We start from the raw sequence: 25,338 nt of genomic DNA on the forward strand, positions 1-25,338 counted from the left end.
GCGAGCACAGGCTCCTCTTCTCTCTGCAGCTCTGTAGGTCCCTGTTGCTGAGCAGGTCTCCTCTCTCATTGCCAACCTTCCACCATTGGCTTTTAACTGACTGCCAAAGTGACCCTTTAAAGCAGCACATGGTGGCTAATAGTCCTTCTTTAGAATGAGTGCTATGCAGTATAGATATAATAAAGTACTATTTGTTAGCAATTTTCAGTCTCATCTCAACAGTTGATTCCAGTAGAGTTGGGCATGATTCTGTTGCTAGGCTACACTCTTAAAAATAAAGGTTCCAAAAGGGGGGGTTTAAAAAGATGCCACAGAAGAACAATTCTGGGTTTTACAAAGAACCCTTCAGTGAACAGTTCTTAAAAGAACCTTTTTTTTTATTATAAAGAACCTTTTGTGGAATGGAATGATTCCATGGAATTAAAGGTTCTTCGTGGAACCATAGATGCCAATAAAGAACCTTTATTTTTAAGCATACAAATACTCAGCACACAGAACTATTGTATCAGTTTGAGCATTTTAATTTAAATTATTTTTATTGATAGTTTAGTTATTAAATCAACATTTTTTTTTCATGTTTTTTCTGCCATATTGGATGTTTTACTAAGCTCTTCATAGGACATTACGGAATTGCATTCTCCGTGAAAGGAGCATGAGATGCTGCTTTAGAATTTGGTCAAAATAAGGTATTTTAGAAGGCAGCATAATAATTTCCTCTAAATGCTAAATGGGCATCTGCTTGTGTATTTTGCAGAGAGAAACATGACGTGGGTTGATGTTTTATGGGAATGAAGTCATGGGTGCAGATGATCCTTAATGTGACTATTTATTTGCATGTTTTTGGTAAAGAAAGAGAAAATCCAGCCTTCACTTTGGGTTGACAAACCCTGTTTCAGTGAATGTCAAAATTCTGTCAAAGATGTGACCCAGCAAAGCATCAGTGCTCTGTTTCTAAACATCTGTGTGAGGGTTTTTTTAATTGACATTAGCCACTTGATGGAATTATTGTAGCACAATATCAGATCACCAGGAAACACCCAAACAAGATGACTTCATAATCCACGGTGCTGTTTCCTACAAAACAGAAATGAGGCCCTCAGGACTGTTAGAGTTTGTGTTTTCATTTGTGATTTATTATGGCAAACACTGAGATTCTCCAGTGCAATCCCGTGTGCCTCCTCACACTCGAGCTGATGCACTGCTTTGCTGTCATCTCTCACTGAATGATGATCTACACTCCCGCTGGCGTCGACTCGGCTTCAAAAACTGAATTACATAATTGGGTCTTTCATCACTGGTGAACAAGAGGCGAAGCCATTGCCCACCCTTTATATCAGAGTTAATTCACAATCAGCTTGATCCTAAAGAGATGTTAAGAATAAAGATGAGGATGTAGGACATTTTTTTTAGTGATGTGTCGCAACCTCTTCAAAATTAAATTTTAACTACAACATTAAACACGGTTTACAGCCTGTTTTACTTTCATTATCTAATATATTTCCAAGTGCAGCAAGATGTTCAGTGAGAAAGAAAATGTCAGATTAAAATCTATTTGGATCTTGTACAATGGGTTTAACTAAATAAATGTATTTAATACTAAACTTATTTATTAGTATTGTTAGAGGTTTGGGGTCAGTAAGATTTCGATGCTTATAAAGTTTTTTTTTTTTTTTTTATTCAAAATGCAGTCAAAAATGAATATATTCCAAAATATTATTATAATTTAAAATAAGTATCTTCTATTTGAATATAGTTTAAAATGCAATTTATTCCTGTGATGCAAAGCTGAATTTTCAGCATCATTACTCCAGTCTTCAGTGTCACATGATCCTTCAGAAATCATTATAATATGCTGATTTGCCACTCAAGAAATATTTATTATTATAGTCAATGTTGAAAACAGTCATGCTGCTTAATAATTGTGCATCCAAAAATAATTAAATATTTATATAATTAAAAAAATAAACACTATGGAAGCTTGACCTTTTTCTCAGAATTGCATAATTTTGAACTTGCAATTTTAAGTTATAATGTCAGAATAACGAGATAATAAGCTCGCAATTGTAAGAAAATGTCAGAAATGAGCTGACTTTTTTACTCACAATTGGACTTCATAACTTGCAATTGCAAATTTATATCTCCCAATTCTTAGAAAAAAAGGCAGAATTGTGGGATAAAAAGTCACAATCTTTAATTTTTTTTTTTTTTACTTTTAAAAAAAAATGTAATTCCTTGGCGGAAACAAGCTCCCATAATATATAGTGTGTATATAAAGAAATATAAAAGGAAAGTATTTTTGCAGTGTTCCATCTCTCTTGATTCATAGCAGATATAGAGGAAATTTCATTTATTACTGTATTTAAGAAGGGCACTGTCTACTTTGTCTGTGTTTTACTCCATTTTTGATCTACCGCAGTCCTAAATCACATCTAAAAGGCCTCTAATCTCATATTGCACAGGGCAGTGTATCAGCGAGGAGATTTGACAGCTCTGGGCCAGGCTTTGGTTCACTGAGCTTTTAGGCCCTGTTCTTTAGCGCTGACATGTGTTCCTGTACGAGTCTAATTGAAACGCAAGTGTTCCACCAAGAGCAGAGCCATCTCACACACACCGCTGCTCCTGCTATTGGTGTCCCGTCTTCAGACCTGAATAGAGATGAGATGTATTTGTGAACTGTGAAACCATACTGCAGCATAGCCTGTGTGCTCTGCCTGTGCAGGACTAGTTACTCGGCTTATTTAAAGGTTTATTGGTTTGACATTGAATGTCATTGAGAGCTCCTAAAGTGATAGTTCACCTATAAATGAACAATTCTGTCATCATTTACTCACCTGAATGTATTGAAGAATGGTTATGGTAGATGTGTGTGAGGATCGGACTGAAACTTGAACTCTTACCTCCCATTTATAGCTCTCAAATCTCTTTGACGGTGTTATGGCTGAGAAGTGGAGCATATAACATCCCAAATTTCAGTCTGTTTGTCACATAAAGTTATCATATGGTTTCAGAAGACTTTAAATAGCTGCTGTGTTGAAACTGAAATAAGTTGTGTTGACTGATTTAGTGGTACTTTTTGGAGCTTGGCAACCACATTTACAGTACTTTCATTAAGTACGTTCATTGTATGGAAGTTTCATTGTAATTTGTGTTTTACTGAATTATACAAAATTTAGTAAATGACAGTGTTATTGTAGTATTATTTATATACAGTACTATTATAGTTTGTTAATATTAGCTTTTATTTTAATTATTTTCTTTTTATTGCCATTTAGGTTTAATATATTTATGTTTCTGTTTTACTTTTATTTTATTTGGCAAAACATGCTTTAACGGTTTTAGTTAATAATAATTACCCTGGTAAATTATGTCCAAATTTAAATTTAGATTGAACTGAACCATTTAACGCAGTAAAAATGCGTAATAAAGTGATAGTTTAAGAAGAAGGAACATATTTTGAAAGGAATCCATTAATCCAATGTTGTTTGGACCCCACCAGTTTTCGATGAGATGAGATGCAATAACATAAAATAAAATAAACACTAAAACCAAGACAAGACTACAAAAATATCCATTGTGGTCCACAGAAGAAAGAAAGTCTCAAAGGTTTGGAATGATATGAGTCTGAGTAAATGTTGAGTAAGTGAAAGAAATGTATGTATTTTGAATATTTGTGTATTTTGAATGAAATCTTAGTTCCCTGAGTGTGGCAGTGATTCTGATGATTTTCCTCATCTGTCAGCGCGATATCGATTAAATACTCATCAGAACCCACTTGCATGGAAATTCACAAAACAAACGCAGTTCAATAATCCCAGAAATCAACAAATAAAAAAAAAAAAAAAAAAAAAAAAAATTCACAATGGCAGCGCAGGTCTCTACTGGCAGAAAGGTGCACATGCAGAGAGAACATGCAGGGATTGTATGAGTGAGAATGAAACGACTACACAGGACAGCATAAGGCAGATCCATGCCTGCTGCCGCCAACTGGGCCATTTCTCCCTTGGACCAATCGCATCCGTTGATGAGCTCATAGCACCCCAGATTCACCTTTACAGACATTTATAGCTTTACAACCAACTTCTCTATTATGCAGTGTTTGCTTTGAGTAACAAGAGAAGCACGTCAATTTGTTTTATTGGCATTTACATCTCTGCAGTCCACATGCGTGGTCTGTTTCTGTGTTTTCTCTTATCAGTTCCCTGATAACGTAATAGGACTTGGTCCGAGGTGTTGAGTAGAGCAGTACTGACAGATATCCCAGATTGCCTTTTTTTGTCTGTCACTGAGAAGGCTGAATGTCTTGCCGGCTCATTATCTTCACAGACACGGGGTGATGTGGATGCTGAGAGGTGGCCGCCCAGCTGATGAGCTCTATTCAGAGAGGAATACACAACAAGAGAGAGAGAAAAGAATAGGCAAATTAGATAAGAATGTGAAAATGAATGTGACTTGTTTACATTTAGTTAACAAAAAAGAAGAGTGCCATCATTAGGAACGGGAATCGTTATTTAACTCTGTATACATAGGCCTATATCCAAACAATATGTCTGTGTGTGTGTGTGTGTGTGTGTGTGTTTTTTTGCCTCCACTTAATTTTATTTAGTCACTTATATAACATTAATTTATTTTATGTATATAAATATTGTATTATAATATATTATTAAAATAAATCTGATCATTTATTACAGCAAAATTAAAGATTCCAAATGTTCCAAAATTCCTCCAATTTCTTTGATGGGTTTTATTATACATATGGTTATGTAACAGATTTTTTTCTTCTGATGTATGTTTTATACATGGGTGGATGGATGGATAGATAAAGAAAGAGAGCTATATATATATAGATAGATAGATATCTTAAATACATGTATATTTTTATATAATATTATTAAATCTGATCATTTATTACAGCAAAATTAAATATTCCACATTGTTATTTGTACATTATATTATATTATATTATATTATATTATATTATATTATATTATATTATATTATATTATATTATATTATATTATATTATATTATATTATATTAGAGTTAGACATGATAAAAAGTTATGACTTCTGATTTACTGAGTACATCAGGATCCTCTCTGAATGATTCAGTGAGTCAAAAATTCAAAATACAAGAATGATTTTTAATCTTTTTGACTCACTCATTCTGATTAGTTAAAAAGAACCAGCTCATAAGTGTTATTTGTTCAAAAATCATATTACATGTGTTGTCATCATCAGCTCTGGTTCTTGTTTCCTAACCCTGAATCTCATCCCTTTCAGGTGTGTTCGGTGAAAGATTTCTGTACAGATATTTATCTGTGCTGTAGAGCTCCTAAGTACCCCTGAGATAATATTAATTTGGCTCAATTATGTATATTAGATTATTAATGCAATAAATGGATCCAGACCAATTTCAACATATTGTATGAGACAACACAGGCTGATGGTTTTATGAATTTCCCTCGGGAACTATTTAATCGCCCTTTTTCAGGGAGGCTCAATTGGTTTCTTAAATGTTTTCCTCCCGAATATAAACTGGACGAAACAAGGTCACCGTGAGCTGCTGCACCTATTTACATGCTGCCAGTGTTATCCATGTAGTCATTTGTAATTGTGCTCTTAGTTTACAAGAATTGTAATTCTGTGTGTATTACTTTCTTGCTGTTATCACAAAGCTGATTAAACACAATCAAATTTATTCAGGTAATATCAATGCTTGAAAATGCTGCCGAAGCCAAGCTCAGTGTAATAGCTGGTTTCGCATAATTTCTAGATGGTCTAAGCATGTCATTAGCTGATTTAAGCTGGTTGGATGGTTGATTAGCTAGAATAGCAGCAGATGCCTGGTTTCTGACCTAGTAGACCATTTTTCTAGCTTGTATATCATATATTTAATATTGTGAGAAAAGTGCATTGCTATGAACAGATAAACTGCACAGAGCAGAAAGCCATACAAATCAAGTCAATTTGAAAAATGATGGTTGATTAGCTAGAATAGCAGCTGATAGGCCTGGTTTTGACCTTCAGAATATACAGACTACCTGTATGATTCAGTAAAGAGTGAGATCAAAAAGACAAATCTTACAAAAACAAATAATTGTATTTGCTGAAGTTACATTTTACATTAAGACAATTAAGCTTTTTTTACTTATTGTATTATTATTTTTTCATTATTACATTATTTTCATAACAATTAAGCACATAAAATAGTTACTGTTATGCCATGAGTTATTTTAATTTATATGTGCATAAATGCTTTAAAAGCCTTATGTAAAAATACTTTAAAATGTTAAACTTTTTATTTATACTTTATACATTTTAAAGTTTTTTTTTTTTTTTTTTTAGATTTTTATTAATTGATAAAAAATATTTTGTCTTGTCTTGTCTTATCTTATCATCTTATCTGGACATGTTCATGACAGACTTGATGATTTGCCCAATAATTTTACCATTATTGACCATTGGACCATATTTTTACCATACCTAATAACAAGGCACCTTATGTGATGTATGATATATTTGTAAATTGGTGTGTTAATGTTGTAAAGTAATGCTTTAATACATCAGTCTTTCATCTTAAATAACAGCATGTGTTCCTGTATATTTTCAGACTGCTGTGTAGAGTTCTGTGCTCTAGAAGGTGCTGTCCAAGGTCCTGAACTTCTTCAGCCCAGCTTCACTCTGCTACATGCTAACAGGCAGCTCCTGACACCCAGTTCCAGAACTCTTTACATCAACGCACAACTTTGAACCATGGAGGAGGGTTACAGAGACCGTACGGCATTCATTAAAGGTGCCAAGGACATTGCAAAAGTGGTCAAAAAGCAAGCAGGTAAAAAGGTGGGCCGCCATATGGACAAGATGACTGATGAGTACACCAAACGCTCTTATACCCGCTTCGAAGAGGAAGACGATGATGATGATTACCCCGTGCAGGCCCAGGATGGCAGCTACTACCGCAGCAACAGCAGGGCCAATGACGACGAAGGAGCTCACAGCGACTCCACAGAAGGCCACGATGAGGATGATGAGATCTACGAGGGCGAATACCAGGGCATCCCTAGAAATGACTCTGTTGAGAAGGCCGACAGACAGGTGGATGGAGTGGGACAGTCTCAGTTCCGGGACAAGGCGCAGTATGAGGGGGAAAGGAGGAAGGACCAGGAGGAGCTGGCCCAGCAGTACGAGACCATCCTCCAGGAGTGTGGCCACGGCCGCTTCCAGTGGACCCTGTACTTCGTGCTGGGTCTGGCTCTCATGGCTGATGGTGTGGAGATCTTCGTGGTGGGCTTCGTACTTCCCAGTGCTGAGAAAGACATGTGTTTGTCTGAGCCCAACAAAGGCATGCTGGGTAAGTCGAAACAGCTCATTAGCTTTTATCTGTGGTTTCTGTTATAAAGTGCTTTAGTGCCCAATCTGCCCATCCACTTTTCACCAGAATTATATCTTTATTAAAGAGTTACAAGCCATGAACCAAACCAACCAGTTACAATGTGAATCAAAACACTACAAAATTTGATTTAAGTAAAAAAAAAAAAAAGTATTTGAAAATTAGACAAAAAGACAAAGCTGTGTACTGTGGTAAGGGAAAGATCACTATATTATGATTATTTTGTAAGTCTGCTAAATTCATAAATATAAAGTACTGCAATCCCAAGAAGAATTATGAATGGCATAACCGAAATAAAAACAATGGAAAATTTAAATAACTATTGATTAAAAGATTTTGAATAATATATATATATAGACAGAGAGAGAGAGAGAGAGAGAGAGAGAGAGAGAGAGAGAGAGAGAGAGAGAAAAGTAAACTTTCTGCTGATTTATTTTTTAAATTATTTTTACTTTGGAAAATGTTTAGGATTGAAACCCTTAATGTATTGCAAATAAATGTAATGACAATGGATTTATTTTCATGGTGATAAAGGATTGGTTTACTCAAAAATTAACAAGTTTTCAACCCTTTATGATTGTCTTTTTCTGTGAAACAAATTGAAATGTTAAGCAGAAGGTCCAAGTTACACTTTTCCTTACAACGAAATTGGCTGATGATATTTTACCTGTTGATGATATTTCATGGCCCTTTTTTGAGCTTGGCAATATAAATCACCATCTGCATTTTTGGAAATGCATTATGGAAAGCAGAACCTGCAATTTTTAATTTTTGAAAACCAATAATACTACTGTTTAGATTCTTTGCAACATCTTAAACCAGCCTAAGCTGGTTTGGTGGTCTTATCTGGTCTAAAAAGTGCCTAAAACTCCTGTAAAACCAGCCTGACCAAGCTGGAAGACTAACTAAGACCAGCAAACCAGATTAGGTATAGAAATGTATAAGATCTCTGTCCAGTGGTCATGGGAAAATAGGTTTCTGTAACATATAAACAAATTATATCTTAAGGCCAGTTTCCACTGTCATCTTGTGCCCATTTCACCATCTGTCAGTCCATCCAGCAAGGATATACCATTCTCCATCCTGGTCGAACCTGACGCAGCATTGACGCAATTTGAGCTATAATTAACTGACAATAGACATGTTGAACAGCACAGTGTGCTTTCATAGCTTGTTATGACTCCTTGTGGTCTATGATACAATATTCTGGTCCTTGAATATCATGTTACATATCCAAAAAACAAAGTATTATCATTATATAATGTCCACAAACATTTAGGTATTTTTGCTCATTCATGCACACAAGTGTTGCTGTTCTTAGACCATATTCATTATGTTTCTTGATGTTGTCTTTTTAATAAATGATCTTTTATGTGATTATTCTCGTAAAGTTCACACTGTTATATTATTGGGTTCTAATGTGAGCTTGTGTGCTCATGTTAGTGCTTGTTCATTGATATATATACTCTGCTTGGGTCTCAGCTGAGCGTGTGTATGTGAGTGTTATTGGGGAGTAGGACCCTTCGTCTCTCCCGTTACAAAACAGCCCTGACTCATGCAGCTGTCTGCATCTCTGCTGGGTCCTAGTGCTGAAGCGTTTCCATGCACACGCAGCTGCACATGACACTCTCCAATCAAATCCAACAGCGTGGATGTGTGGGATGAAATGGCCCGCGGAGGGTTTGTTTTTGCTCACTGCATCCAGCAGCCAACCTGCATGTTTCTCTGCTGATGGCTTTAAATGTTATGAATGAGGCCTAAACGAGAAAAAAATGCATTATTCTTTTGTGTAGTATGAAAATAAGATGGATTAAATACTATTATTAATTAAAATACTACTGAAAGTAAATCACCATATTAAATGTTATGACAAATAAGCTGTAAGGGAGATTCTATGGTTTGATTGATTTTTATTGAATTGATGGATGGATGGATTCTACAGTGGCTCAGATAGATAGACTGCCTCTTTTGCTTTGCACTAAAGGTGATGGTGCTGTACCTTTGACAGCACACATTTAGCCTATTTCTCACCAGTACACCGGGTGCCAAACGGCACATTAGTTCAGGTGAAACTGAAGAACAGAATACACAAACCTGCCACAGTCCATCGCGCTCCTCTCGTCTGTGAGGCATAGACACACTCGCAGAAAGGAAAAAAGCCTCTATAAATAGTCTCCCGGCCCCTCCCCCGCTTTCTCACTCTTTTTTCCTCAACCCTGGAGCCTGTGTGCTTTCCTGTCACTGTGCGGGAGAATCACAGCCTCCTCTCTCGCCCTTCCCCCTCTGCTCTCTCTCTCTGAGGAGGCGGAGGTCAGCTGTCTCTAGGCACTTGCCCCGCCCATCCCCTCTCCTTCTTCTCTGAGAGCCCTGTGACATAATGCAGGTGGCCCCGCCCACTCAACATCACCTAGCCCTAATTGGCTGGGTTGTGTAGCATCAGTGTAGCAGCAGTAGCTTAAAACACAGACCTTCCTTTAAATTCAAGACACGTGGTCAACCGCGAGTGCGACCGTGTTTATTAATGCTGTCAGGTGAGTGAGTTGTGTGAAATCACACAGCACATGTGTTCAGTGTTGTCATCTCTATTGTTCAGGTCTCCCTAGCAAATGTTCTCTGCATCAATGCCTATAAAGGTCATAAACAGGCCTGCATGAGTGCAGAATTCAGAATAAAGTGCTGTAGAGTTCAATAGAATTCAAGCACTGTACACATTGTTTATGGAATATTATTGAGAATATGACCATCCTTTCACCTTGTCTATAGTATACACTAAACCAGGGGAAGGCAAGTTCGGTCCTGGAGAGCCGCAGTCCTGCAGAGTTCAGCTCTAACCCTGAAAAAAACCCTCACTTGCCTGTAGCCTTAGTAATCCTGAAGACATCGATGAGCTTGTTCAGGTGTGTTTGATTAGGGTTAGAGCTGAACTCTGCAGGACTGCAGCTCTCCAGGACCGAACTTGCCTACCCCTGCACTAAACAAAGCAATACTATTTTTTTTTTGTATAATGTGAAGTTGTTCTTTAAATTAAAACAGCATTTAATACAACAAAAATATGCAAAAAAAAAAAAAAACTATCTTTTCATATATAACTAATTGAAAACCTAAAAATGCAGGTGTTGTGCAATGCAGGGTAACGCATAATACTTTCTAAAGGTGTAACAATAAATAGATCATACGATACATTATAAGGTGCATTACAGTGCATATTTAATGCTTTAAAAACACTTCCTAATGCATTATATATAAGACTACAAGTAAAGTGTTACCAATTTTTATTTTTTTTTTTCTTCTTTTTTGGCAGTGTAAACATTTATTTTTACTTTTACACATTTTTTTGCCAGTAAATGCTTTGACAGATTCACCATTGTCTTTGTGTTGATTTTCATTACCCATTCTTTTATCCCATCAAATTCAACCCAGATTTCAAACACAACTTTCTGCTGCTAATAAGAGAGCAGTCTGGTCATATTTCAATCCCAATGTCCCATTTTAGTGTTACTCCTCTCTGCAAATGCATTGCCCAGTGGACACAACGCTTCAGTCAGAGGTGCTGAGAGCCGCGGGCATGTCCTGTGCAGGGTTTGTGCAGTGTAAGCCGATGGGCCCTGGAGAGGAGGGGTTGAGATAACAGACCCCTGTGCTGCATTGCAGTGATGCCTATCAAGGCTCATCATCACGGCTGTCTGCCATAGCGGCCCATTATGAGGCCAAGGTGAGAGAAAAGTAGTGCTGACAGCTGCCTCACAAAGTCAACTTTAATGCTACTTCAACATTTGCAGCACCATCTTAAACACCTGCAGATCTTGCAGAAACACCAGACACCAGCACAGATGCTCATCAGAGTATAGCTGTTGGTTCTGATGGTGAAATAAAGAGAAATGTTCATAAATGCAATTCATTCAATACTGAAAGGTATTACTACATGTAGTCCAATATAGTTAAAAATGAAAAATAATATGTTTCACCCAATATGTGTGTACAGTTTATATATATACTTATCGTAACATTTAAAGAGGTGATTTATGTTAATGCCATATTTCTTGCCAAAATACATGTAAAAAATGAATGCTTACATGTAAAATAAAAAATTCATCTATTCATCCTAATGCTAAAATATATAAGGAAATATGCTTTAAATAGATTTTTTTTTTCAAACATCTAAAAAAATCTATCTATCTATCTATCTATCTATCTATCTATTCTATTTAAATATATATATACATATATATATAAATATATATATATATATTATGATAATGATAAGTTAATAAATATATACATTTATAATTTAATGATATTTCTGGCCAAAATACATAAATACATGTAGAATATATGCACACAAGAAAATATACAGTATTTAATATACAGTATACTGTATTTTGTCTATTCTTTCAAATGGCAAAAATGCCAAGAAAATACATTTTCTGTCTTTTGGGTGAATGCAAAATGTAATTTTTTAAAAATATTTTGGACTATTTATAGGACAAAATGGATACAAAATATATCACTAATATAAATTATATATTTATATATATTTCTGAATAAATTCTAAATGTATGACTAATACAGACATAATATATAATATAATACATACATAACATCTATATTAGTGATATATTTCTGTTCATTCTTTTTGTATATTTTAAAATATAGCCTACATTTACTCCCATGCAAATCACATAAGGAGCAGAATATTTATGTCATTGTCAATATAGAGGTTTCCATTTCAGTTAGGAGGATGTTGCCTATATAGGCTGCAGACAGTTAGACAGCTCACTAGATTTTGGAACAGAGCCATTGTGTTTTGGATGCTGGTGCACTCAACTAGCTTCGCCAACAAGACCCAAGGTGTGAAATGATGTTAATCAGATGTGAAAGAGCAATATCTGAGGAATATCATTTTCCTTGGGTCATTCATATTGCATCCATGGATGATTCACTGCTTTCTGATTGCCGTGGCAGGCAGCACACCCATGCCAGCGGTGCCAGCAGTCTGCTGTGGTGCTGCCGGGTGACGCCTGTCTGTGTTCACACCCGCAGTCACGTGACCTGGTGCTGGAGCTGTGAAAGAGTTGTTAATGTGAAATCACTAACCAAAGAAGTCCTCGCACACCAACAAAAGACAACATGGATTTGAGCTCTCAGGCACAAAACAATGAAAAGGTTCCATTCTATAAAAGAAGCACAACTTAGCAGCATTTCCAGTTCCAGAAATGTTATTTTACCCAACATCGGTCACTTTGATTTACTGTCTGATTGGGACAGGACGCTGGTATGGTTATTGATCGGCCTGTCTCTCTGTGTCTTTCTCTCGCAGGTCTAATTGTGTATCTGGGTATGATGGTGGGTGCCTTTGTGTGGGGAGGTCTGGCTGACAGAATCGGCCGCAGACAAACCCTTCTTATCTCTCTCTCCATCAACAGTGTCTTTGCTTTCTTCTCCTCCTTTGTCCAAGGATACAGCTCTTTTCTGTTCTGTCGTCTGCTCTCCGGTGTGGGGTAAATGCACATTTCACACTACCTACAGTCTGTTTTACATGTATTATTATTATAAAAAATAAAAAAAACATGTCCATTAGCTGGCAAGTGGCAACATTTCTATTTTTCTTTTTTATTTTATTTCAACTTTATTTCAGTTACCAAAAATTATTTTTTTAAGAGTTTTAGATTTTGTTAGCAATAACAACTATGATACACTCTAAAAATATATATTTTGAAGTTAATGAAGTATGTTTACAAGAAAATACTTTATCAGTCTTTCAACTTCAAAATTTCATGTTTAATTCAATGTTTTACTTGCCATTTCTTTGTAATTTTTTTTTATTTAAAAATCAGTGAAAATTGATTCATAACTAGCAAATCCTAATTAAATTGTACACCAATTTTTTTTTCCCCCAGGGTATATTATAAACTTATTTTGAAATATGGTGTAAGAACACATTTTCTGAATGTACATAATTTATTAAAATATTATATTTTATCAATTAAATACACATTTCTGTAGGTGGCTTTTTAAACACCAATTATTAATATACCTATCATCTAATGATTCTGGAAATATATACTAGGTGTATGGCCATGTTTACTGGTAATATATAACGTAAAAAATAAAACAGTTATAAAAACTGCAGTTACCTTTTTTTTTATTATTTCATTCTATTTTAATTCTACTTCCTGGAATTTTTACTAGCTCAATTCAAGTTCGGAAAATTGTAATGGCACACAAAAGATTACACTATTATTTTTAATATTAAATCAGATATTAAATTATTTCTAAATGATGCACAATATCCTAATACTGGAGTCCCTCTGTTTCATGCTGTAGGATCGGTGGCTCTATTCCCATTGTGTTCTCGTATTACTCTGAGTTTCTGGCTCAAGAGAAGCGTGGTGAGCACTTGAGCTGGCTCTGCATGTTCTGGATGATTGGAGGCATCTACGCTGCTGCCATGGCCTGGGCCATCATTCCCCACTACGGTAACCATCCTGCTTACATTGTTTAGGTTGTGTGCTGTAGCTTAATGATTAATTGGAAGGTTGTAGATACATTGACTATCACCACCATGCCCTTGAGCAGGGCTTTAACTTCAGGTTACTCCACAGGGGACTGAACCGGTAATTTAAGATGCAGGTGTCACTGAAAGTAAATCCACCAATTAAGGATTTAGGGACCATATGAAAAGTGGTTATAAATCTCATCAGCTTATCTTCAAAAGTATGGCATGATTTTAAATGCTTATTTGCCATGAATATCAGAAATGTCAGTCACTTGAGTGTCATAATTAGAAAGACTGTAGTCTACATAATTTATTAGTTGTAAATTAAGTGTTATTTTAGCATTGGCTATTTAAAACGTTTACAGTCAAAAAAAAAAAAAGAAACAATTTGATATCTTGAATTCTTTTTGATATTTTAAGACTTTGTAAATGTGCATTCAGTGGAGGGTCAGAAATTAATAGGGGCTTGGGGTAAAAATGGCACCAAAATCAATAAAAATGCCCCCTAAATTCAAGATACTCAGGGCTCCAGACTGCGCCTAAAACGGTCACATTTGCCACCAAAAATATTAAATTGCGAGTGATATTTTTGCTGAGATCGTCACTGGCATGTCTATAAATTTACGTTATGATTCAAAAATGTGCATGTTATGCCTTTTTTCCTGATAGTTTTGCGATCACATCTTTTGTTTATGTTGATGTAATAAACCGAGACGATGCACATCAAAGTTTTAGAGGAAAAACAGTCCTCAACTCTGCCGAACAACAGCGTTGAGGGCACACCTGCTAAAAGCAGGCTCCAGTTGTGGTGGCATGAGAGAGAACGAAAATGACGGAGAGACGTGTGAAGTAAAAGTGCAGAAAAGCAGTCTATTTCATGAACAACTTGAACAAACTACAACAGGTAAAACTGTCAGCTGTGTTGACATTAACAATATCGGTAACAATTCTTGTTTATAATTGATACTAATATGATTTCTTGTTATCAAGATCTCTAGTCTACATGCTGTGTTTTGTTAATGAGTGAACTTCATATTATTTGTAGCGTGCTTGCCATCCAGTTATCGCAATAAGCTTTGTGCTCTGTTAACTTTTAATTATCAAAGTATCAGCTTTAAAATTCTGCCAAATTCATAATGAAATTCAAACAGTAAATACTGTTTTGGCACTCTTTAATTAAACGCATGAGCATTTCGCCACAGTTCAAGCGGCACGTGAACCATTCATATCTTTCTCTTTACTACTACCTGTATAGTACGAAATAAATATGAATGGACATCAAAAGGTATATTATAAGATAACCTAAAGTACATCTTACTGAAATGTCTCATGTAATCCCTCATTCAGTGTTTCATACCGCGGAAAACGAGTAAAGCTTGTAAGCAATGCCTCGTAACAATCATTTACCTCAGAATAACCATTCGGCGTCCATAAGCTTATCAGTCAGCTAGAAAAAATAATTATAAAGAGGAGCATTTATGCGCCATATTTACTACTACATGATAAGAAAGAATGCAAGGAGCTAAAGATAAAATTCAACACCTTCTATAAAATTGCTAACAGACTGGATGTGTGCAAGACATATGACAACATTTATAGGATGCATTGAGGAGGAGCCCAAACTACAATCAAAGAACAAAGGATGCTGACATAGTTATGGGCCTGATATTGGCACAGATTCTGTGTAATAATCAATTCTTTGTGACTTTACTGTACATAGTTCTCAGTTTGGAAAAGACGTTTAGTTCCCACTTTAAGTGAACCTTAGTTCCCAGGACATCTACAATATGGATTAAATGCTAATAAAGACAAGAAAAGATGAGACATAAGCACAAGACTGAAATGTTAAAGTAATTTGGTGCCTAATTTTGTTTCTTAAAGGAGCCAGTGGCTCCATAACTACTTTTTTTGTCTGGAGCCTTGATACTGTACTGGGACAAAAACTACCTCTGCTCAATTAAACGAAATCGATTACGACTGTCATGAAGTAAAAAAAAGAAAAGAAAAAGTGAAAATGCATGAAAGGGCATTTCATTTAGTTCCTGTTTTTTATTGGTATAATTTGTATACTTTATTTCAGCTGTTTGAAAATTCACTAAACTAATAATATTATGCAATAATTACAGCTTTTAACAGAATAAACCATCATTAAACATGCTGTAAATGCCACGTCAGATGCAGCTTCTGTGCCACCGTTGACTTTTCTTGGTGTTAATAATTATAATTTTATAATAATAATTCTAACGAGAATTTAATCTATATCGAGAATAATTCTAACGAGAATAACAACCTATAGTATTTTAATTGATTAATTGGACTGAATAAATGAATAAATATAGAAATTTTACACATAAAGACAACACAGATATATTTAATAGGTAAAAGTTTCCCTTACAAAGGTAAAAAATGCCCCAGAAATCAATTCCAGTGGGCAAAAGTTTGTTTCTGAGCCTGATTCAGTGTAACTAGTTGAGTAATGTATGCCCTTTCCTTTTAACCAGGCTGGAGTTTCCAGATGGGCTCAGCCTACCAGTTTCATAGCTGGCGAGTGTTTGTGCTGGTGTGTGCGTTCCCGTCTGTCGCCGCTATCGCTGCGCTGACCACCATGCCAGAGAGCCCACGCTTCTTCCTGGAGGTTAGTGACGTCCCACATCCCAGCTTGCATTTGTGTTTTTGGTTCATGCTGTAGGAAAAAAATGTGCAGAATAAGTTTGTGAATCAAAGATGACTTTGCTGCAATGTGTGTGTTTTAACAGAACGGAAAACATGATGAAGCATGGATGATTCTGAAACAGGTCCATGACACCAACATGAGGGCCAAGGGCTACCCGGAGAGGGTTTTCTCTGTGAGTACCAAATGATTCACTATCAGAAAGAACAATAACATTAGAACGGAAGTGATCTGTGGAAATCTCTCAAATTTAAATTTCTCAGTATGAATTAGAAATTAATTATGCAGCCACGCTAATGGGTTTCCATTTATCTGACCGAACTGGAGTCAAATTGGCGTTCATGCACATTTAATGAAGGTGAATAAAGTTATTATTTAGATGTAAATTATTTTGGTAACGTAAAGGACATTTTTATAACTGTTATGGGCCCTTTTAAAATCTGCAGTGATTAGCATTGTAAATCTTAATATTGCCGCTTAATTAGACACGGCTCACCTCTCATTGTTAAGTTGTAAATATAGGCTATTCATAAGCAGATTCCAACCAATTAACACACAAAACTGAGAATATCACTGAAGTATTAAGGCACATTTTGAAGCATGCTGTGAAATCCCCAGGTCACCACTATTAAGACGGTGAAACAGATGGATGAGTTGGTTGACATGGGTGGAGAGACCACAGCCTGGCATCAGCGCTGGAGGATCAAGCTGACCAACCTCTTCCATCAGGTAGAGTACGATAATCACAGCAAAAGTCACTAAAATGACATCTACCATATGAACTTTTAATTTCAAATGATCTACAGAGTACATATTCTATACTTTTACACATTTTATTTTGTATCAGTCAAAAAGTCATCATTTGATTGTACACTACCATTTAAAAGTTTGGTGACAGTAAGATTTGTATTTTTTTTTAATTAACACTTTTATTCAGCAAACATGCAATAATTGATCCTAAAGTGACAGAAAAGACATTTATAATGTTACAAAAGATTTATATTTAAATGCTGTTCTTTTGAAAATTCTATCCATCAAAGAATCCTGAAGTGGTTTCCACAAAAATATTAAGCAGCGCAAGGTTTAAAACTATTAAAACCAATTTTGTTAACTAAAAAAAAAAACTAACTAAATAAATAAATAAAATATTACATGAAAAACTAAAGAGAAATTAGAAATGTGGCCTTGGCAACTAACTAAAATACATTTACTTTAAAGCTCTAAAATTACTTACTGGAAATACAGTAAATAAAATTTAAAACTGAACTAAAACAGAAATAAATAAATAAATTAAATCTAAATAATATTTAAAAAGAACAAAGACAAAAGCACATAAAATTAAAAAGAAAACTGAAAATAAAAATAAAAGCTAATTTAAAACATTAATAAAAACTTTAATAGTACACTACATAAATAATAATAAAATAACTCTAAGAAAAATTTCTCAACAAAAAATAAAAAAAAAAAATCTCAGCAATTTATATTAAGCATATTAGAATGATTTCTGAAGGATCAAGAGACAGGAATACTGTATTTTTGATCAAATAAATGCAGCCTTGATGAGCTTAAGGGACTTCTTTCAAAAACATAAAAAAGTGACACATGGCAATTCTGATTGACACATATTTGCAGCATAGGTTCCATAAATTGTAAACAATGAAGTGAGTACAGTACTTTGAACTTAAAATCCTGTGTTCCAATTGTTTATCTTGGGTTTTCAGGTGTGGGGCAACTTCCTGACAGTGTTTAATCCAGAGTACCGGAGGACCACCTACATGATGATGGCTGTGTGGTTTTCCATGTCCTTCAGGTAAACTACACCGAACTACATGCATTTTCCAACCCATCCATTGATTTGTGCCTCTGCATTGTTTCATGTTTTGTGGCTCTCTGCCTTTAGCTACTACGGGCTGACTGTTTGGTTCCCTGACATGATCAAATACCTGCAGAAACAAGAGTACTCCTCACGCACAAAGGTCTTCATCAAAGAGAAAGTGGAGCATGTGACCTTTAACTTCACCCTGGAGAACCAGATCCACCGGAATGGAGAGTACTTCAACAACAAGTAAGCATGTTGTTTGGCATAGGCAGTATGCCAAACATATTTCAGTAAATAGGCCTGACCTTTGTATAAACGGTGAATTGTGGCATTTTGCTTGCTTTTTAAAGACATATTCCAGATTAAATGCAATTTAAGTATGATAGAATTACATAACAACCTTGTCTTGTCTCTGTTTTCCTTATATTTATGGCAGAATTCAACTAGGAAAATGAAAATTGGTTGCTATTAACATTTTAGTACCATGCAATGTTATTTCTATTCAAAAACCTAGTCAGCTGCCTACCAAGACAGCAATTTAAGGCATCATATGTGTGAATACAACTTCTTCATGTCTAAATCTAAGGCAGCAGCATATGCAGTGTTGTTTTTATTATCAGTTATATACTACTATACCATTTAGCAATATTGTAAATTAGCTTTTAATTTACTATATTACGTAGAAGTTCTTCACTGTGAGTGAAAAAGACACAAAGATTGCAATTTGTAATAAGTGTAGGGCCAAAAGAAACAGTGGGGGAACCACAGGGCTCGATTCTGGGACAAGTAGACTTTTAAAAAGGAGCAGGTGAGAGACAGTTTTACCTGCCCGACCGGAAAAGAAGCCTGATTAAAACATCAACAGCAAAAATAACAAGTGAAGCACTAAAGCCTTTTCAGATTTTGTGCGAGAATGATTCTGACTTTATTGCATTCTGTGTAAACGGTGACTGATGATTTAAAAGCGCAGTGCTGCCAGTCAAGACTAACCAATTTATGATTTATTATCTATTCATTATTCAATGAAAAAATCGGAAATGATCAGTGCATCTCTAATATATTCAGTTTTCATTTTAATGTAAGTTCTATTCATTTTTTGTACTTTTTGCATTTTTATTTCATATTTTCAAATATTTTTGTATACTGTAACTTAATTTTTGTTTTAGTTTTAGTCATTTTAGTACTTCAAGCTTAAACTTTAAGTTTAGGTTTTCATCTAATATTTATATTTCAGCTTTATTTCAATTAACAAAAATGTTATTAGTTTTAAATTTAGTTACAATAACAACCCTGATCACACAATGTATCTTTTTTAGAAAGACAATACCAGAGTGTGTTGCTAAAAATCATGTGATGGCAGATGAATTGAGATGATGCTATGTTTATTATTTGCTTTGTACTGTATATTACTGTATTTCTCTGTTTGTTTTGGTGCTTAATATTATTTATGTATAATGTTTCATGTTTACCACAGGACAAACAAAATGTGTGTGTTGGTGATTGCACCAGCTTTAGCATTAATTACATTTACATTATCAATTTTTATTTGGGCCACTTTGTAGAAGCTAAAGGAAATCTGAATACTTCTAAGCAATTTCTTTGTGTATTTTTTTCTCTTTGTCATTAAAGGTTCTTAAATATGAAGATGAAGTCTATGGTATTTGAAGACTCCCTGTTTGAGGAATGCTACTTTGAGGATATCACGTCAAGCAACACCTTCTTCAAAAACTGCACCTTCATCTCCACCCTCTTCTACAACACAGGTGAGAAGACCACAGGTTACACCCTCCTAGCTATAAACAAATATAGTGCTGTCGTTGAATGTCTAGTGCGATTTACACATTCAGTTGTATAAAATATTTGGATTTCATCTGTAGTCGTTCAAAGCTTTGATCCTTTCTAAGAAGACACTCGTATGACTCTTATGTTTTTCTTTGGTTAAAATGGCTCCAGTTTCTAGAGCTATTGAATGCATTAAAAAAGGTTTCAGGTATCCTAGCAACACCAGCTCAGATTCTTCCTCTGCCTGTCTGTGAAGGAATGACAATCTGCTTTTCCTGATTCAGTCATACTGGGCGTTTAGGATTGTTTCTCTGCGCAGCTTGCAAATGAATGATGAGACTAAGAAACAAAGGCTCTGTTCCAAAACCTAGTACGCTGCCCACCTAGACAGCATTGTAATATTTACATGAATGCATTTGCAGATGCTTTTATCCAAAGCGACTTCCATTGGATTCGATAGTTTACTGTCACAATTTATGTATCCTCATGTCATTCCAAACCTGTATGCATTTCTTTCTTCTGTAAAGCACAAAAGAAGATATTTGTAACCAAGCAGTTTCAGGTCCCATTGACTTGTGACTTGACTTTTCCTTTAGGGTGTATTTTATAAGTTCATAGGCATGCAAAAAGCTGTTTTTCAAAAGGTAAGGGCAAATCCCAGAATGCACTGCAGTGAGCTAAATTAATAAATTAATCCAAGATGGCAATGACTATAATATCCATATCCTGTGTGAATGACCATTTGAAGGCAGTAGACAGCTTACAAGGTTTTAGTATGGAGGCAAATATAAAAAATGCAGTTGCAATTTCTTTCTGTCCTCTGTGTCATGAAGTAGCTCAATCCATTAGACCACATGCATAAAATGTCATCTATCTATTGATTCAAGGGTGACCATATGTCCTCTTTTCCCCAGTCAAGTCTAGGCTGTGATTTCTAAGTTGACTAAAATGTCCAGGTTTTGGTTTTCATATTTTGTGAAGGTAATGACTGAACAGTGGTTTGACCAATAGTGTTCAGGCATTGTACATAATCAACCAATCATGGCATGTAAAAAGGTGGAATCTACAGAGAACTGTCAAAGCAATGCAAATATGTGTACATACAATGTATAAAAACTGCAGAGAGCATGTCAACAGGAAAACAAAGCCAAACCCCGGCAATTTAGAAGTCACAGCAAGGACATGTCTGGAACAAAGAAGACGTATGGTCACCCTATCGATTCTTACGGCAGTCTGACCTAGAAACGCCTACTGACTTTAACTGGTGTAATGGAGGAATAGCTGCTGCATTGGTTAACAAGAGCCCTCATCTGTTTTTAGACTTGTTCAAGTACCGGCTGATCAACAGCAAACTCATCAACAGCACCTTTCTGCATAACAAAGAGGGCTGTATGCTGGATTTCAGCGATGAAAACAACGCCTACATGATCTATTTCGTCAGCTTCCTTGGCACACTTGCCGTCCTGCCTGGGAACATTGTGTCAGCTCTGCTCATGGACAAGATTGGACGTCTAAGAATGCTGGGTAAGAAAAACAAGTTGCATCAGTGCAATTTTTGGAGCTCAGAATAATATAAATTCTTTTTAAAAATAATAAACATTTGTTCTCACTCTTGTCGTCTGGTGCAGCGGGTTCCAGTGTGATTTCCTGTGTCAGCTGCTTCTTCCTGTCATTTGGAAACAGTGAATCCGCTATGATCGCCTTGCTCTGTCTATTTGGGGGCATCAGCATTGCGTCATGGAATGCCCTGGATGTGCTAACGGTGGAGCTGTACCCCTCGGACAAGAGGTGGGCCAAGCTCATATTTCTGTGATTATTGTGCATCTATCACCATTGTCCCCTTTTCTCTCTGCACATGTGTATTAAACAGTTATCTCATTACGTATTTGGGACTTGCACCACACTTAACAACATATATTGGTCAAGGAATTTGATAAGAACAAGATTCTCTTCTCCTTTAATGAAAATGTTTTCATACTGTGCAAAAGGATTCGAAAGATTAATAGATCAAATGTCAGTAATTCTGTGCTGCATTGCCACTGCAGTGCATATCAAATACATCATAATTTAGGGCAGTGGTTTTGCCACAAAGTGCTATGCATTATTTCTAAGAAAATATTTTGACAGTGCCTACTAAACAATATGTGCTCTTTAGCACCCCTTAGAGTTGAATCGCTGAACAACCGTTATATTTCAGAAGTGTTTACAGTGTTATGAAAGATCTCAAATAACTTTCTATTTAGCAAAGAATCCTGAACAAAAAATGGATCTTCAGCATATTACACTCTTAAAAAATAATGGTTCCAAATTTTAAGAACCATAAGAACCATGTTTTTCTTAGAACATTTTTCCACTGTAAAGAAGCACTTGTGTAATGGAAAGGTTCCATGGTTGTTAAAGCTTCTTTGTGGAACCATCAGTGACAAATACAGAACCATTATTTTTTTTTTTTAAGTATAGAATGATTTCTAAAGAATCATGTGGCACTGAAGACTGGAGTAACGATGAGGAAAATTAGTCTGAGATAAATAACATTTAAAAATATATTTAAAATAGAAAAAAAAGTTATTTTAAATTCGAATTATATTTCACAATATTACTTTTTTTTTGCACAAATAAATGGAGCCTTGTTGAGCATAAGAGACTTCATTCAAAAATCTTAAAAAATTTGTCCGCCCCCAAAACGTTTGTACAGTAGTGTAGATATATAGATAGATAGAAGGATGAATATATGATCCAATTTATGTCATTTTTACTCTTTTTCTCCTTTTTTCCACAGAACTACTGCCTTCGGGTTTCTGAACGCCCTCTGTAAGTTAGCTGCAGTTTTGGGCATAAGTATCTTCCAGTCGTTCGTGGGCATCACTAAAGCAGTGCCCATCCTCTTCGCGTCGGGGGCTTTGGCAGTCGGAAGCTTCTTGGCCCTCAAGCTCCCTGAGACTCGCGGTCAGGTGCTTCAATAGTGCAGCGTTCCAGCATGCAGGTGGCGGCGTTTGAGTTTGACCCTGTCCGTGAGTGAGCAGTGCTGGAAGCAGCCGAAACAAATCCCACATTTACAGATATCTTCATTCCTCCAATATGTGCAACTGTATTATTATTTCATTTTAATTTGATTTCATTCAGATCTACATGTATAGATATCACAGGAAGACCATGTGTGTATGTGTGCGTGTGTAGAAAAACTGCCATGTTAAACACATTCCAGCTTTGCGTTATGGAATGAATGTGAAATTTAACGTTAATCTTGACTTTCCCCTTTAATCTTTATCCAAGCCATCACGTGATTTGAAAACCATCACTGAGGACCCGTGAAATCAGTAGGTAGATATATTTGAATGGACAGGTGATGGTTATTGTTGTTGCTTTACTCTAATCCGTTGTGTCCCAAGAACTTAAAAAGTGTGTGATGCCGCAATTATCTGCAAGCACTCCTCACTTTTTAGATGTTTTAATGCATTAACACTGACATCACATTACTATAGACAGTGGTTCGCTCATTTTTGGTTTTACTCCATCTGAAGAATTCGGCTGTTCTTTCAAAATGTCTGATTATTGACGGTGTTGTGCATGAAATGAAGCGTGATGATAGTGAACATAACTGATGAAAGTGCTCTGTATTATGCTACTCTACCTATGATTCTTTGGACATGATGTAAAATATGAGCTAAGTGACATGATGGGATTTCATTTGAATGATTTAGTATGCCATTATTCATATTATGCATTATTGTTTTATATTTTGTTTGTGTTCCTATTGAGATCCACAGAGTAGCTTCAGTTGTGTCGCTTTTGAATGTGCGCAAACATTGAGACGAACGTAACATTCGCCCCGTTTTCATACAAAAACTCCATTTAACACATGTGGAAAACTAAATAAATAAATGAAGCACAAAGTGATTTGATTCAACTGTCAAAAACAATAGTTTTATTTTGATGATTATGTAAATTATGTATTGAATATAAATATATAAAATTTAGCTGTAATTCAAGTCTGTCTGTTTGAACACTCAAACTATTATTAAATATATATATAAAAAAATATATTTACATGTTCAAATGTTGAACTAGTATCAACATAATGTCTTAGATTCCATTTGATGTATGTATATACAGTTTATCTGTTTTTCTCAAAGCAAATATATAAAAAAATGACTGAACAAGTCAATACACTTATTTGCAGCACACACAAATGCCCTCCTTCACGTTTTCTCTTGTGTTCTTGTAAAGAAACAGAGCTATTCGTCTGTGTGTGGGTGTGTGTGTGTTAGTATGGAAGTATGTGTGCTTGCATGTGAAATGTTGAGTGTTCTCTGAATATTTGTATTTATTTATATAACTGTTTATGAGAGTTTGATTTTATAGTATTTTTTACTTTGAGTATCTGTAGAAACAGATGTAGTGCCACATGCAGGGTGATTTTTTTGCTGTATCATTGTTGACCTGATGTTCAGTTCTTTGGTGACTTGGTAGCAGAAACTGAATATAGCATCAAAAAGAAGCGAAAGTCAAAACCCAATGGATTTAATTATTATTATTATTATTTTTTTTTTAAATGAAGCAACATTTGATGGGAAGCAAAAGCAACTTATCCAATTCTGCTACATTTTACCAAGCACAATCAATATTAGCTCCATGGAGTATCATGGAAAACTGGTTAAATAACCAGATACTGAAGCAAAAAAAAAAAAAAAAATCAGACAAGACAAAACCCCCTCTGGCTGGAAGCTATATTTTTGCCCTGTTGCTTGTAAACAGCCAGCACTTGCACGAAAACAATTTTTGGTTTCATTCAATGTTCTTTACTGCCATTTTGTAGGATAGCAGCCATATTATGTGCTCAGAGTAGACACACAATACAACCAACCATTTTTAGATTTAAATATACACAAACTATAGTAACTTTCAAGCGCTCAAAATGTTTATAACAGCCTTACAGCGCATTTCAATTGGATAAAGTGGCATTGCGCAGGGCCACGCGTCACATAATTTAAAAATTCAACTGTTCTAGAAGCTAGCATCCCTGCCGTGACCGTCGGTCACCAGTAGTGTCACAGATGCTGTAGTGACAATCTTTACATGTGCCATGTGGTGACCGTGCGAATCTTTAATTGCCAAATATTTTGTACTTCCTGGTTTGTACTGGCAGATCTCACATCATCACGGCACAGACAAAAACGTGAT

The 25,338-nt window shown here is 35.5% G+C and overlaps 1 protein-coding gene across 2 annotated transcripts in view; it reads left to right on the forward strand.

Annotated features, from left to right (window-relative positions):
- The window catches only part of LOC109104762 (synaptic vesicle glycoprotein 2A-like), a 30,760-nt gene extending 6,108 nt beyond the window's left edge, over positions 1-24,652 (forward strand). For both annotated transcript variants that reach the window (XM_019118039.2, XM_042773159.1), the window contains 12 exons: positions 6,610-7,350; positions 12,707-12,887; positions 13,714-13,865; positions 16,387-16,520; positions 16,642-16,731; positions 17,175-17,285; positions 18,278-18,366; positions 18,457-18,621; positions 20,005-20,138; positions 21,478-21,681; positions 21,786-21,945; positions 22,937-24,652. In XM_019118039.2, coding sequence (XP_018973584.2) covers positions 6,753-7,350; positions 12,707-12,887; positions 13,714-13,865; positions 16,387-16,520; positions 16,642-16,731; positions 17,175-17,285; positions 18,278-18,366; positions 18,457-18,621; positions 20,005-20,138; positions 21,478-21,681; positions 21,786-21,945; positions 22,937-23,120 — 2,202 coding nt within the window. In that variant the 5' untranslated portion in view covers positions 6,610-6,752 and the 3' untranslated portion in view covers positions 23,121-24,652. The remainder of the gene's footprint in view (positions 1-6,609; positions 7,351-12,706; positions 12,888-13,713; positions 13,866-16,386; positions 16,521-16,641; positions 16,732-17,174; positions 17,286-18,277; positions 18,367-18,456; positions 18,622-20,004; positions 20,139-21,477; positions 21,682-21,785; positions 21,946-22,936) is intronic.
- The last annotated feature ends 686 nt before the right edge of the window (positions 24,653-25,338 follow it).

This window comes from Cyprinus carpio, chromosome A16 (assembly GCF_018340385.1).
Source record: "Cyprinus carpio isolate SPL01 chromosome A16, ASM1834038v1, whole genome shotgun sequence".
Lineage (NCBI taxonomy): Eukaryota > Metazoa > Chordata > Actinopteri > Cypriniformes > Cyprinidae > Cyprinus > Cyprinus carpio.